Source organism: Cheilinus undulatus, linkage group 4, assembly GCF_018320785.1.
Source record: "Cheilinus undulatus linkage group 4, ASM1832078v1, whole genome shotgun sequence".
Classification (NCBI taxonomy): Eukaryota; Metazoa; Chordata; class Actinopteri; order Labriformes; family Labridae; genus Cheilinus; species Cheilinus undulatus.
Window position 1 is genome coordinate 21,309,217 of NC_054868.1, and position 15,185 is coordinate 21,324,401.

Below are 15,185 nucleotides of genomic sequence, written 5' to 3' on the forward strand. Positions count from 1 at the left end.
GTGGCCGAGTCAAAGCCCAGAACTCAGTCCAAGATGTGACTGGACTTAGGCCCCATCCACACGGAGACCAATTCAGGCGTATATGCATAAGTTTTCTGTCGTATCGGCGTTTCATCCACACAGAAACAGCGTTTTGGGTGACTGTAAACGACACTTTTTGAAAACGGGTCCCAGAGTGCATAAATCCATTAACAACTACCTTTTTGTCTCAGTGTGGACGATTACCCGCATCTTTCTTGAAACGATCACGTCACACACAGCGTAGCTCCCTTAAGGCATCTGCGCGGGTCCGGCCAAAACAATAATAGTGGACTACACGGTTGTGTTCGCGCTGCAGAAGCTACAGAGCTTGTTATGGCTTTTACAGGAAAATCTGATGCTCCTTTGCCACCACCGCGAAACACACACACCTGTTCTTAAATCCAACGCGGAGAACAACCAGAAGGGCAACTAGGAGAAAGTTTGTGTCAGTTTTCTGTGATGTTCTTCTTCTCTTTTGGTGCATTTCCGTGGAAGCAGCCCAGCGCCACGTACAGGCTTGGCATATGCACTACAGCGTTTTCAGTCGTTTCCATTGGTTTCATGCTTACGCAGATATTTCCTGAAACGATCCCGTCTTTACGGAAAACTTTTTCAAAACGAAACGGCAATACATCGTGTTCGTCTCCATGTGGACAGGGCCTTAAAATGGGCTATTCAAGCCAATTCCTGCAACCTGGCAGAGCTTGAGCAGTTTTGTAAAGAAGAATGGAGTAAAATTGCACTGTCTAGATGTGCAAGCCTGATTGAGACCTATCCACAAAGGCTCAGTGCTGTGATTGCAGCCATAGGGGAATCTAATACTGCACTGAAGGGGGTGAATACTTATGCATATTTTACAATCTGATTTTTTTTTTTAAATTGGCATTACTTTGTAGAAATCTTTTTTCAATTTGACATTAAAGAGTTTTTTTTTGTGTGTGTGTGTGTCAGAAAAAACAACTTTTATTGACCATGCCTGATTTCTAAAATCAATACAAGGTTAAAACACCTATGGGGGTGATACTTACTATAGGCATTGTAACTGCACTTTTACTTGAGTACAATAGTTTTACACTCTTTCCACCTCTGAATAAGGTTTGGTCATTTTTTCTTTTATTAATTTGTTCATGTGTGAAGAACTTTACGCTACATTGTTTAGTACAAAAAATTGATATATTAATTGATAAACACATAATTTGACTATTAGAAGCAGTGGCAACCAAAGCCAATCTTAACCATAGCCTACATAAATAAATAATCCGTGGCTGTATGTCCAGAGATGTTCTGTAAGCGGTAAACCTAGAGGACAGGAGGAGTGAAGGGGCAGGTGTATGTAGAGGACAAACAGTGAGTAATGCTTGAATCAAACACACTGCAGTATTGGAGCTTCGTATTTATCAGAGCCGGAGGCGGAGCCACTGTCTAGTCACAGATGTGGGCGTTTTTTTCCCTCCACGTTTACACCACGCCGTTGTCCTTATATGGTTCGTGACGTCAAGCGCCGGAGGTTCCATTCACTTAAAACTGATCGGCCGGAATCCCCTTGGAGGACATGTAGGCACAAACGCGCGCGGGACTCCTCGCTCGCCCGTATCCTTCGTTCAGGAGTTATCCTTTTCAATTCTTCAGGCAATAATAATAATAATAAATAATAAGAAATCACTATGAAGGTCTCCAGTATCGACTGCCGGCGTCTGAGAAAAATCATCAGGAAGGAGTGTGGGAGCTGCCTTATTGTGGATTGTCGACCTTACTTCTCATTCACGAACTCTAATATCACAGGCTCTGTCAATGTCAACCTTAACTCCGTGGTGGTCCGGAGGTCCCGAGGAGGGCCGGTGCCTCTGCAGTTTGTTATCCCGGATGAGAGAGCACTGTTTCGGCTTCGGGAGGGGAGCATATCGGCTATCGTAGCTCTGGATGACCGGACGTCCCATTGGCAAAAGCTGAAAAAGGACAGTGTAGCACAAATAGTAATAAACACCCTGTCACATCTAGCGAGCGGGGCCAACATCTGTTTCCTGAAAGGTGAGAGCTTTGGGATTTTTACTTTTTAATAGCCTAGCTAGCCAACAAAAAGGTCAATATGAGGGGAGTCTGTTTCAGTCTGTCTGTTGTTCTAAAAAAATACATAATCCAAGCTCTAAAACTACTCTACAGGCTTATTATCACATTCAGCTTTTTAAAGGGGGGTTTAATTTAACACTCTCATTAAGGAGATTGAACTTTAACGTAGTTTCGGTTGTTTTGCGCAGTTTCTGTTTAAATGAGGGTCCTTATTTTAAAGGACTAAAACAGAGTGTTTTATTATTCAAACATGTTATTGATCTGTAACGTTTTTAAGATCAAGTCATCCTCAGAGCTGCTTACATTTTTGTCTCTCTTGCTCCTTGTGGAGATAAATGTCCTGTGTGCGTCAACGGAGCGGATGAGTCAGTGCGGGAGAAGCGCACACAAATTGGTGGTGTAATGAATTTCATTGATAAAAACGAAACAGAACAGTAAATTCCCTTCGGACAATTTATTTTAACCCACTGAGTCCACCTGAGGTTGTGATGTGTTAAAACGCATCCATTTCCGTCTGTCACCTCTGCGTCCTCAGGATGTTGCCCTAAAAGGATTACCGGCCGTTCAACCGCGAGCTCCTGTAATTAATTACGCGTCTTCATAATCAGGTTATAAAGGTTATAATCCCATGCTAAGACTGTTTCATAAACGCTGCCATTTCACAAGATATCTACGTGCGTGTCAGGGGGGAAGGGGTAGAAATATTCTAAGCTTATTCATGTGTGCTCACGGTTTACCCCCTTTCTCTTAGGAGGATACGAGAACTTCCACTCTCAATACCCTGAACTTTGCACTGAGGTGAAAACCGTCGACCAGAGCGGAACTGAAACTGAGAAAAGAGTCATCAGTCACAGCGAGAAGCTTTGTCACCACAAACCAGATTATGATCAGGTGGGCTATAGAAACACCCTTTACAATGCACTGCTTCCTACAGAGAGGGTTTATTTTTTACCTCACAAAAGGCACTTTCAGAGATTTATATATGGCATCAAAACATTTTCATATGATATTCTCTGACCTTCACTGCTCCACAGTCAGCTCATGTTGCTCAGAAAAGGCAGAGAGCTCTGAATGATGCTACGACCCCATATAGAGAAAAACACTCTTTCATCTCTGACCTTTCTTGTTCTGTGGTGCTAAAACATGAGGCTGTTTCCCCACTCAAATGCCATTTAATTGTGCCTGTGTTGAAACATTATGACTGATTTTACACAAAAACAAGGGAAGCTGAATGCATTGTGTACGTTTTGTCTGCTGGGGAACATAATGTCCCAGCCTACAGCCCATGAGGCAGACAGGTGTTTGGATGTTGTGGCTTGGGTGCTTTTCTCAGATGCCTAAATGTCTCTTTTTTTCTCTCCCTCTCAGGGTAAACCCGTAGAGATCCTGCCTTTCCTCTACCTCGGTAGTGCCTACCACGCCTCCAGACAGGACTATCTCAGCGACCTTCACATCACGGCCTTGCTCAACGTGTCCCGCAGAGACCTGCAGCCGGCCAAGGGCCACTACGACTACAAGTGGATCCCAGTGGAGGACAACCACATGGCCGATATCAGCTCCCACTTCCAGGAGGCCATAGAGTTTATTGGTGAGTTGGAGGGAATCTAACATTTCTTGTCTTATCCTAGATTTGAAGATGTAAATGCAGGGTTTCTGTTTGTTATTCTGAGATGATGCTCAGTGCTTGAAGTATTTAGCCCACTAAGAAGGGAAGTAAATACCTCCCACCCAAGCTGGAGTCTTTTCCTGGAAAGGCATCATCTCCAGCATCCTGATATTTCTGCTGCTTCTAAAAATTAACAATCAGCTGAGTTGGTGAGACATCTAAACATAGGTCTGGCTTCAAATAAGCCCCCTTTTTGCTGCCTCTCACCAGTCACCATTCACAAATAGAGGGCTATAAGTAACCTCGCTGTAATCAGTTTAACTTGATCGCCTGCCTTAAATCCCCCACAAACATATCCAGTCAGTCTGCTTTCATTCAGGATTTGCTCACTTCCCCCGTTCCCTTCCGACCTCACTCCATCCCTCCTCCCCCACAGCGTCTTAGCTTCAAAAAGACGCTCCCATGCCGTCATCGCCTCCCAGGCCTAATCTCTGTGGCTTACTGTGCCGGGTGTGGCCAGTCAGTGTGACAACTGGGTGAGCTGTCCCTGTTTAGTAATGGCGGGGGTGGAGGCGAAGGAGGAGGATGGATAACTGGATGGATGGGGGCTGACTGACACATTCAAACACAATCATGGTTGTTTAGGTGGAGGATAAAAAGGTGGATGACTGACACAAAGCACTGTTGTTGGTAGCAGGCAGGTGAGAATCACTGAGGACAGGGAGCACAGCGTGTAGGAGAGGAGAGAGGTGCAGGATAATAGCAGCAGCAGCAAAAGATGTACACAATGTGCTGGTGACTATTTTTAGCCAGGCACAACCAAGGACAAAGCTCACCCATTGCCACCCTAGCTGACCACTGTTTAATAGCTGCCTTTTTCTTTTTTTGGCATTGTTTTGGGATGCAGCCTACTTTCAGGTAGTAAGAGTTTGTTTGTTATAAGGTCAAAAAAAATGTTTCTGAATTAAGATTTAGCCTACATTCAGTGAAGGCCTTAAAATTTTATCAACACTGCCAAGTGATTACAAATGTAGGGCACATAAATCTTCAGCCGAGCTTCATCTGCCCCCCCCCCAAAAAAGAAAAAAAATCAATCAGATACCCTCCTGACCTCAGTGACTTACGTCCAAAGGGGGGATGATAAATATTATCGACCAGCTGGATGAAAACAGCTCATGTTGTGGCATCTCCAGCCAATGAGGACCCATCACCCGAGGATGGTCATTAAAACACCCACTGCTGCTGTCTCCTTTTTTCCCGCCCTCTTCCCTCTCTTGTGCATCCTCCACTCCAGATGGGGAGATCATGATTCATTCATGTTTTTATTAGCGATAAGAAATTAACCTACTATATGGACTGTCAGAGCTGTCAGTTTCTCTATGAAACAAAAAAAGGATGAATATGAAGGTGGAATTAGGTGTAGATGAAACTATTGAAAGAGACAGGAGAGGAGACATGTAGGTGTAAGAACGAGCTAAATCTTGAAATGTCTCAAGTGCAACCCTCATACAGATAAGAGAAGGTAGATGAGGATAGGCATGAGAACGTACAGATAACTATGTAGGAGTGGTGCAGCTCTAAACAAGAACATACATCTCTGTGCCACACTGAACTGTGCAGCAGTACCCAACACCCCCACAGCAGTGTAGGAGAAATAAAATCTCGGGTACAGCTGCGCTCTGTGACTCAGAAGTGCTTCACAAGTGTCTGCGTGCACAACTGAAACTGGTATAGAGTATATGTACATCTCTGCATTCCTGTAAATTAAGCATGCTGACAAGGTTGATGTCCCTGTTTGTCTACAATATCCTGCTCTGTGTGTGTGCATGAGGGAGACTGAACCAAATGGATGAGGAGCGACGTGTTTGCATAAATTTGTGAGTGGGAGTGAGGAGTAGGAAATTGTTATACAAAAAAATTGACTTGTCATTTATTGTGTTGACTCATTGTAACCTTATCATCAAATCAATTGACTTTAAACAATAAATATAATTATAGACACAAAAATAGCAGTAAAATTAGTATCTTTATTAGTATTTAGTGTCCTTAATGTATCCATCCATATGGGGGTTTCTAGCTATGCACTCCATGAAAAGTCAAAGCATGCTGCTTGACTAACCCAGTGCACATCTTTTGAGCAGAACCTTCTCCGCCAAATAAAACTATATACCATTTTGCAATAAAAGGTCAAATTTATGACAAAAGTGTTCCTGACTGAAGTTAAATATTGGAATTGGCAGGTATGTAATATTCTACTGATACTAACACCCAATATATCGGCCATACATACCAGCAGTATAAGACATATACATGCTTTAAATGTCAGCACAACGTACAACTGTACCAGCAGATATAGGTGGTTGCCCAGCCAAGGGCACTATGCACTTAAGCAGGCCCATCATGAGCCCTGAACCTTTTGAATGATTCCCCTGAACGTAAAACTAACAGACTATTTCCTCCCTCCTCTCTCAGCTCTGCTTCACTCAGCCTCTCTTTGCAATTTTCAGCAATGGCTGAAATAAGTTTGGAATTATCTGCATATTGAAAATCGGGAAAAAATCCAATATTGTGCAACCCTTATCTAGATTTGTATCTCTTTTGCCTTTGTAAAGTACTTTGCTCGGCTCTTGCTTAAACATGCCATATGAATAATTTTGGCTTGCCCTTATTTTTTCCCTGATGCTTGCAAATACAATTAAAAATGCCTCATACTCACATATCATTGACATTTGCTTGTTCCCCTTTTTTCCCTTAGATCACGTGAAGCAATCAGGGGGTAAGGTCCTGGTCCACTGCGAGGCAGGCATCTCACGCTCACCCACCATCTGCATGGCCTACATCATGAGGACGCAGCAGCTGCGGCTGGATGCGGCCTTCGACATCATCAAGCAGCGCCGAGCAGTCATCTCACCTAACTTCAGTTTCATGGGTCAGCTGCTGCAGTTTGAGTCAGAAGTCCTCTCCACGGCCCCGGCTCATGCTGCCACACCTGAACCTGCCACACCATGCGCACCTGAGTCTGCCTCCTTTTTTGCCAATGACTTCACCACCACCTTCAGCACCAAAAACTTTGAGCCACCTGTGTTCACCCTCCCTACCTCTTGCCTGCAGTCCCCGGTCCACCACCAGTTCAAACTGAGCCCAATAACTGCACTGCCTTAAAATGAACTGTGACTGCTTGTAGTCTTACTTGAAAAAAATCTAATAAAAGCTCTCTGTTTGCCTGTTGTTAAAACCAGCAAAGCAGAGAGACTGGCAAACAGATATGAGTGCTGTTTCTGGTCTTCTCAACTGCTGTGGAGAAACAACACAGCACAGTGATAACTGCAATATACATGCCTTAGGTTGATATTGTGATTTTTTTTTTTTTTTTTTTTTTGGCCTATTCACAAATACAGTCAGGCATTTAAACCTAATTTATTAAAAAAAATACACTGATTTTTTTTAAAAAATGTGGATGTCAATGTGTTTAATAAATGTTTTCACCAAAAAAAGTTTCAACGTGATGTTGCATTGTTTTTATAGTAGTAGTTAAAATAAAACTGAATTTTCAGTGGCCACTGGCCAGTGGGTGCATGCCCCTCTGCAAACACAGAAACAACCGGAGGCCTATAAAGCTCCCGAGAGGAACTTTATGGTGATTTTGGCGAACACTGCTGACAAATAGGGGTTTTCCTCTTTTTGATCTTATCCTGAACATGTGTACGTAAGAAATATTTTCTGACAAAAATCTCACCCTGCCTATTTTCAATGTCTTATGTGCAACTCACATTTGGAGTGCAAGGGTTACATGCAGGGGCTACATGCATACAAAACAACTTTATCGAAACGACCGCTCTGCTTTGCCTTTTTAGCTTATATAGAGGCATCAATTTAATTTAAGTGTGTTAAGCTAACTGCAGAACCCCCTCACAGAAGTTCTTAAGATAGTGCATTTAACTAGGCTTATCCAACAGGATAGACCCGAACAGGAGAAACAACAGTGACACCTGCAGTGAAAGAGTAGGCCTTAAACAAATTAAAGAAAGTATAGTAGCCTACTAGCAAAGTACAGAACAATTTAATTAGATGGCATACCTAGAATTTTTGGTTTATTGTTCATCAAGTTGGGGTAAATCCATCAGGGAAACTGTAAATTGAAACAAGGATGTGGATAAACAACCACATTTATATAACTTCCGTCGAAATTTCAATTTGAAAAATGATTAAGTTGTACTTTCTCAACTTGCAATGCAGTATATCTCACGGTAATTCTGATTTAATTTGAAGGTGAATATCTTTAAGTTTTTCCTGACATCAGTTTCACTACCAGTCCCATTAGTAAACCTTCTGTCTTTGGCGCCTAGAAAGCAGGCAGTCAGACTGTACCAATGGTGAAAATAGGGAGACACAATAAAATTGAAAGAGTCAGAAGAGATATTTTTACCTTCAAAAACAAAGCAAAGGAAGTTGAACATATTCGGTGTTATTAAATAAAATATCCTATTGTGATTTTTTTGTCCTCATTATTTTAGTATTAACCATAATTTCGTTTATTCATTTTAGAAAACCCTGATTTGACATAATAGTACGGCCCATTTTATCCCGCCCCCGCCGCCATTTTCCATGTTATTCTCTGTTGCTACAGCGTTTCGCCAAATTTGAATGCAGAAAATTTTATCAATTTAATTATTTGGGGGGTTTAAATTCCCGACTTCTCTAGTTAAGTGGAGGGAGGGAGCTTGTCTGCAAGTTCAGCCGAGCAGGCGACCGGCTTAGACAACCATGTACATCAAACAGGTAAGCTAACGGCTCCGAGGTGGTACATGTTAGCGAATATCAATGGCCTAACGTGTATTCAGCTTTTTTTATATTGTGCTACGGATTGTATGTTCCCAGTACCTTTATTTGCGCAAAGACTATATTCAAATGGATTACAGAGGTGAAGAAAAGCTCATCTATTACTGTTTAAAGGAAACTATGTCTCGTGTAGCTGAGGCTATCTAACATCCAGTGTCAATCCTCCTTCATGGGATGCTAAGCTAACGCCACAAGGCTAAAGCTAGCTATGCCAAACGGCAGACTTTGTATATTGCACAGTAACCCGTTGCCGGCGAATACATTTCATTTTAACGCAAGATTTGTACTTTGCATTTCTCTTGGTGGTATTTGAGCATGTTGGCAAACATGCAAACACGCTAGTATTCTAAATGGAGGCGGTTCATGTAGTGGCCGCTGCTCAGGGCCTATTGCAAATGCCTTCTCTTTTCTATACATTGTCTTATCTAATCTAACTTCCTCTAGGAGTCTGTTGCCACCTTTAAGGAATAGCTTGTTGTTTCTACTGTAATAGTTCCACTTACTTTTTGTAGTTACTAAATATGGTCGTATTGTCTTAATGGGGAGGATGCCATGGACTTAGTTCTGACGTTGGTCATTTGACTCCTGTGCAGGTCATCATCCAGGGGTTCCGAAGTTACAGGGACCAGACTGTGGTTGACCCGTTTAGTCCAAAGCATAATGTCATCGGTAGGTATCCGTATATCTTTGTCCTTATTCTCTTGTATTATTCTTTACTGTGCGTCACCTGCCATTTTACTGACCATTCCTAATTCAGACCTAAAACATCAGTGCACAGTATGTAAACTCCACCACCTGGGGCCACTCAGTCAACACACTTACTCATGATAAGTACAGAACAGTGCTGCCCATCTCAGCCTACCTCTGTTATTTAACTCTTGTGTTGAATAGGAACTCTGTTCAATAAAAAAGGCACCTAATAAAGTGTATTGACAAAACAGAAAACCAGTTATTGGTTTTCATTTATAAATTTCTCATAAGGTTGGAGAAATGCGCTTAAAAAGGCACTTTTGCATTCGTGCTGGAAGCAATCCCAGAATGCACATACACTCTGGGATCCAAGGATGCTCATTTGCCTAAGTTTTGCTTCCAGTACAACTTCAGAAGTGCACTTTTAAGTGCATTTCTCCCTTATTATAATAAATGTATGAATAAAAACAAAATGTGTTTTTTTTTAAGTAAATAGCCATTATGAGGTGCCTTTTTATTGAACTGATTCCTCAGTTCAAATTAAGAAGTAGTATTGAGAAGGGCATCTAACAGGGCTTGTCTCAAGCTGCTGGAAATGTCAAGTGTGTGGGTTTACATGTTATAAATGTGTGTTTCGGTGATTTTACTCCCAACCGATGGTAGCCACCATAACAAAACACGTCCTGGTACAGTTATAAAAATTAAGAATTTCTCTTTCTTTGGAATATTTTTGATATTCTTAGACCTCAGTTTAAAAAATATGTATAACAGAAATTGTGTAACCATGCCGCTTTTGTGTTTCTTTTTATTACAGTTGGAAGAAATGGGTCAGGAAAAAGTAACTTTTTCTATGGTAAGTAAACCACCATAAATGTCACAATGTATTTCATTCAGGCATTTTCTTTCAGTTTCTTTGTCACAACTTAATACATTGTGTCCTTTCTGCTTTCTTAGCCATTCAGTTTGTGCTCAGCGATGAGTTTAGTCACCTGCGACCTGAGCAGCGTCTGGCCCTGCTCCATGTAAGTACTGACGCATGTTAGCCAAAACAGCTGCTGTTGTTAATTTAACACAGTGTAGAAGTTTATTGTACAATTTGCTTGCATCGATACGCTTATGTTATGTATTAATACCTGAGATATGTTAGAAGTCTTTAAAGGGAGCAGTCACATTCATGTTTGTGGTGGGTGGCAAACTGGTATCAGTATCATCAACGGTAAAGCTGTTTGCATAGCAGAGTGGTATGTCACTGACAGCAGCTCAGACAGATTCCAGTCATCAGCATCTTGCAGGAGGGTTGTAGCACCTGAATATGCATTTTAATGTGTTGTCTTTTAATTTTGTAATACCATGATATGATGATGCTACTTCAAAAGAAAAGAAAAATACTGTGATTTAAGTTTTAAGCCATATCACTGAGACCTTATTCACGTTGAGGTATTGTGTTTTCCATAGGTTATACAGAAAAAAATGTTATTGTTATTTCAATATACAAGACTCTTTATAAATGCAAACACAGAATGCCTAATGTTTTAATATTTAACAACATTAAACATTGATAACATTAATATTTTTTTCCTTTGTCACTGTAGGAGGGGACTGGTCCTCGTGTCATTTCAGCTTTTGTGGAGATTATATTTGACAACTCTGACAACCGGCTACCGGTAAGATTGGCAAAGTCTTCAAACTGATCCTTTTGCTGCTGTTTTAACATTTGAGATTCTTTACAACTTGCTGCTTTCAAAAATTTTAGTAAACTTCCAAATTGTTTTGATTGTTGAAGCCCTTAGAGCATTGGTTCTCAACTGGTAGGTCGGGACCCAAAGTGGGTCACAAAGCTCTTTCAAGTGGGTCTCAAAATGTGTGCCAGAGAAAATAATCCAGTAAAAAGTCTATTGTATGGAAATCCTAAGAGCACATACATGCTAGGTTTTCCTATCATGATGAGTAGATTTCAGTGTTTGTCACAAGATTTCAACTTATCTCTTTTTCTTTGGATAACAAGCAAGTTTTTCCAAGATATTGATGAAATTCCTTATGAAATTACTAGGGCTGTCAATCGTTAAAAATGTTTAAGTGCGATTAATCTCACAAATTTAATAGTTAACTAGAGATTAATCGCAAATCAGTTGCATTTTTTATTGGTTCTAAATGTACCATACAGGTCTTGTCTGAAAATTTAAATACCCTTATCAACACTAGTGGACAAAAATGCTTTCTTTATGCAAATGCTTGTTCATGTCAACAACCCAAAACAACAACAGATAATGTCCAAAACATTCTCTAGACTAAGCTCAAAGATACTGAACGCTCCTTTAATCTGCTGAGAGCATAACATGGTAAACTCAAGCTGAACAAGGACAACAGATGGAGATACTGACCTTAATGTAACATTACTGAATAATATCACAATAGAGTGTCCAAATTTAGACTTCTAGAAGTTAACTCCTCTGTTGTGCTCAGCATCTTAACACAGAACAGCAGTTCTCATCATCACATATGTAGATAAAGAACATGGTCAGTGAAGTTTAAATCACTCAAAAATCATTCCTGATCCTGTACACTTACAGCAGAGACTTTCAGCCTCGCATGAGGGAAATAAAGGCTCACAGAAACATCCCTGAACACCAAGAGGATTCACAACAGGATGGTACAAAAAGAGAGAGACTAAATACAGTTAGAGAATTACACTACAGATTACTGGAAGAAGTCAAGTCTCTGCTGAGAGCTCAGCAGTAAGGCACATCTAATGATGTTTCACTGTTCTGTTGTGGTCAGGGGTGAGTATGGTGGATCACATCTGGCCTGCTCTTGAGAAAAGGCAAGTGATTCTAAAAATGTATGCTATTATTTTTCATCTTATTATCTTTAAATTTAAAAATTTCCAAATGTAAAATAAATGCTGAAAGTAGGAAATTACTGTCATCAGTCCCGTAGATTTATTGGAATGAGGACAATAAACCCACATTTGAAGCTGCTTTTCAAAACTCATGAACACAGAAAGTAAAAGAAGTCTCAATTGAGAACTTTTAAGGTGTAGTAAGAGGACTTAACCATCTTTTCATTCTTCAGATCATAGAAGAGCTACAGATTTAATCTGAAACCATTTTCTTCTTCATAAATAAAGGGGACCCACAGTCTAATGATACTTTTTAGCTTATATTATGATACTCTACAGAGCTCATTCACTGCTTCACTCTCAGGCTCACCAGTTACACCTCTGCTCCTGCTACACACTGGCCTCTCCTGCTCTGTCCCCTCCTCCACATGATACATAAATTGTTAATCTGCACATGTTCCTTTCACTTATTTGTTTTAAAATTTTAGAAATATTTACAGAACAAATATAATTTGGGTTGCGATTTCTCTTAAGAAGGTGGTGGTAGGTCCTGATATCTGACCAGTTGAAAACCGCTGCCTTTGAGCATAGGCTACAGGTGTACTGATTAGTTTGTAATGCTTCATTCATAAATTATACAATACAGTGTTAAGTCATGCAGCAAAAGAGTGACATCCACTTTAAAACTGTTCCATTGTCACTGTATTGTGTTGTCCCATTCATATTGAACCGTTGCCCTAAATTGCTTACAACTGCTGTGCCCACAGTACACACAATGTGTACTCTGTGATGTGAACACAATGTTTACGCCACAGTAGTGATCGAAAGGTTGCCTCCAAATGGGCGTGAAACTGTAATCATGCTGCCTGATAAAACTGTGACATAACCACACAGTTTTGCTGCTGTGTGTGTGTTACTCATCCTGACCGGTGATTAATGTCTCTCCCCCCTAGATTGACAAAGAAGAAGTCTCCCTTCGCCGCGTCATTGGGGCAAAGAAAGACCAGTACTTCTTAGATAAGAAGATGGTGACGTAAGTATTGCTGTAACTGTCCATGCATTCACAGGACATAACCACTCTGTGAATCAATGTAATATCTTGTTTGATGGCGTTTGTGATTGTTGCAGTAAGAACGATGTCATGAACCTCCTGGAGAGTGCCGGCTTCTCCCGCAGTAACCCTTACTACATTGTCAAGCAGGGAAAGGTGAGAAAGGAGGGGGTGCCAACCTCACAGAATACTCTGATTTAGGCATCTGTGATCACCTGAAATGTTGACGTGTTTAGGTTGGATTGCATATGTTGTTTTGGTTAAACACTCATTATTTTGTGTCAATGTGTTATGCAGATCAACCAAATGGCCACAGCACCTGACTCCCAGCGTCTGAAGCTGCTGAGAGAGGTGGCAGGGACTCGTGTGTATGATGAACGCAAAGAGGAGAGTATTTCTCTCATGAAGGAGACAGGTAAAAGCATTTTAAAGACCTTACAAGATGAGTTATGACTATTATTACTGTGATATTGACAGGATTTCATTGAAGTCAGCCCCAGGCACCCACAGGAGGTGATCTCAGTGGGTCCCATGGAAATCTAATCTGTACCCAAGAAAATTGTTGTTCCCTGAATATTTATGTTTCATTCATTCACACATTTAAGCCTGAACTATTAAAGTGCCGTGTTTGAATTTAAATTCAATACTGCATAAAAGTTCAGGTGTTCATTTACACAGTTAAGAGCAAAGCACTAAATAGTTTCTTACAGTGAAATATTTCAAAGATTCGCTTGTTTTTACCTTTTAAAGACACAGAGACAATTTTACATGCTTTTATTTCATCCCGCCTGGATTATTGCAACAGCCTTTTTACTGTTCTTAATCAAAAATCCCTAAACAGGCTACAGATGGTGCAGAACTCTGTTGCCAGTATTTTAACCAGAACAAAGAAGCATGAGCACATTACGCCGGTTTTAGCATCTTTACATTAGCTGTCAGTACGTTATAGGATCAATTTTAAGATTTTATTAACCGCTTTGAAAGCACTCGACGATCTCTGTCCCAGTTACATCGCTAACCTTTAAACTTCCCCTGAACGCACTCTGAGATCCTTGGGGATTTGCACCTACCTGGTGCATAAACAAAACTGTCCCTATGGAATTTGTTGATTGTAATCTGTTCTGCGGTGTATGTCTTCTGTAAAGCACTTTGTAATGTCTGTTTTGAAAAGTGCTTTATAAATAAAGGTTATTACTATAGGCTATTATATTTATATTTATATTCTCTGATTTTTTTAAGAAATTGAAGTTACTTTATAAAGGTAAAGTTATTACATTTAATTAATAAATATCTTATTGTTTGTAATGAATGCAAAATTTCAGGTGTGCAAGAAATAAAGCTGCATCATTTACACAGTGGTGAAATGATGATGGCCATGAAGGCTGTACTCTTTCATTATAGAAAATAATTCATATTGTCAAAAGCAGTGTTAAATTTGGAAGTTTTTTTTAATTTAGTCTTGGTCTTTTTAACAAAATACCTTTAATTTAAGTCACATTTGAGTGATTTTCCCATTTGAAATGAATTCTAGTTTAGTTGAAGGAAAAATCTTAAAAGCTGAATGACACTGTGAAATTTAAAGTCGACTCTCTGCCAGTCGTGGCCACACTGTGGGACTGAATTTCTCAAGATTCATGGCCATCACAACTTATATGCTCACACGTTACAGTCCTATGGTCATAGCGATGGATAGGGGTGGTTGGGGGGCATTAGTCATTCCTGCTGTTGTCTAGATGATCTGAGATGCTGTCTGACAGTTAACAAAGGAAAAAATCCCTCAAAATTGGGGATTCTGCTTGTGGTTCAGCTCTCACGTGGGAGTGTCCCATCATATCCCTTACTGAAAGTCCGCAAGTTCAAAGGAAGTCATGCGACTCAAGATTTTTGGCGTTTGAATGCGTAAATAGTGAAGAATGTGTACCTGTCAACATCGCTGTTACTAGATTAATTCAAGAATCAGTCTTAAAGCATGCATTGTATGTGACCTAAACCCCTTTCCCACTGGCTAAAAAACCTGTTTAAACACGCTAACAATCCGCTCCTGTTGGCAGTGGGAAAGGCTCTAATCGGCA

The 15,185-nt window shown here is 40.5% G+C and overlaps 2 protein-coding genes across 2 annotated transcripts in view; both read left to right on the plus strand.

Annotated features, from left to right (window-relative positions):
• Positions 1–1,557: 1,557 nt before the first annotated feature.
• Positions 1,558–7,165, plus strand: dusp5 (dual specificity phosphatase 5). Its single transcript, XM_041784226.1, has 4 exons — positions 1,558–2,049; positions 2,840–2,979; positions 3,457–3,676; positions 6,450–7,165. The coding sequence occupies exons 1-4, from the start codon at positions 1,686–1,688 to the stop codon at positions 6,854–6,856; spliced, it is 1,131 nt and encodes a 376-aa protein (XP_041640160.1). The 5' UTR covers positions 1,558–1,685; the 3' UTR covers positions 6,857–7,165.
• A 1,135-nt stretch (positions 7,166–8,300) lies between these two features.
• smc3 (structural maintenance of chromosomes 3) overlaps positions 8,301–15,185 on the plus strand; it is a 45,456-nt gene continuing 38,571 nt past the window's right edge. The window contains exons 1-8 of the mRNA XM_041785079.1: positions 8,301–8,473; positions 9,127–9,202; positions 10,038–10,076; positions 10,178–10,245; positions 10,816–10,887; positions 13,016–13,095; positions 13,191–13,269; positions 13,411–13,528. Of these exons, the coding sequence (XP_041641013.1) occupies positions 8,459–8,473; positions 9,127–9,202; positions 10,038–10,076; positions 10,178–10,245; positions 10,816–10,887; positions 13,016–13,095; positions 13,191–13,269; positions 13,411–13,528 (547 nt within the window). The 5' untranslated portion in view covers positions 8,301–8,458. The remainder of the gene's footprint in view (positions 8,474–9,126; positions 9,203–10,037; positions 10,077–10,177; positions 10,246–10,815; positions 10,888–13,015; positions 13,096–13,190; positions 13,270–13,410; positions 13,529–15,185) is intronic.

Bases quoted from the DNA above. Each gene is read 5' to 3' on its own strand.
- dusp5 (XM_041784226.1), top strand. From the start codon at position 1,686: ATGAAGGTCTCCAGTATCGACTGCCGGCGTCTGAGAAAAATCATCAGG. The intron at 2,050-2,839 runs GTGAGAGCTTTG...CCTTTCTCTTAG, and splicing joins CAACATCTGTTTCCTGAAAG to GAGGATACGAGAACTTCCAC. The intron at 2,980-3,456 runs GTGGGCTATAGA...TCTCCCTCTCAG, and splicing joins ACAAACCAGATTATGATCAG to GGTAAACCCGTAGAGATCCT.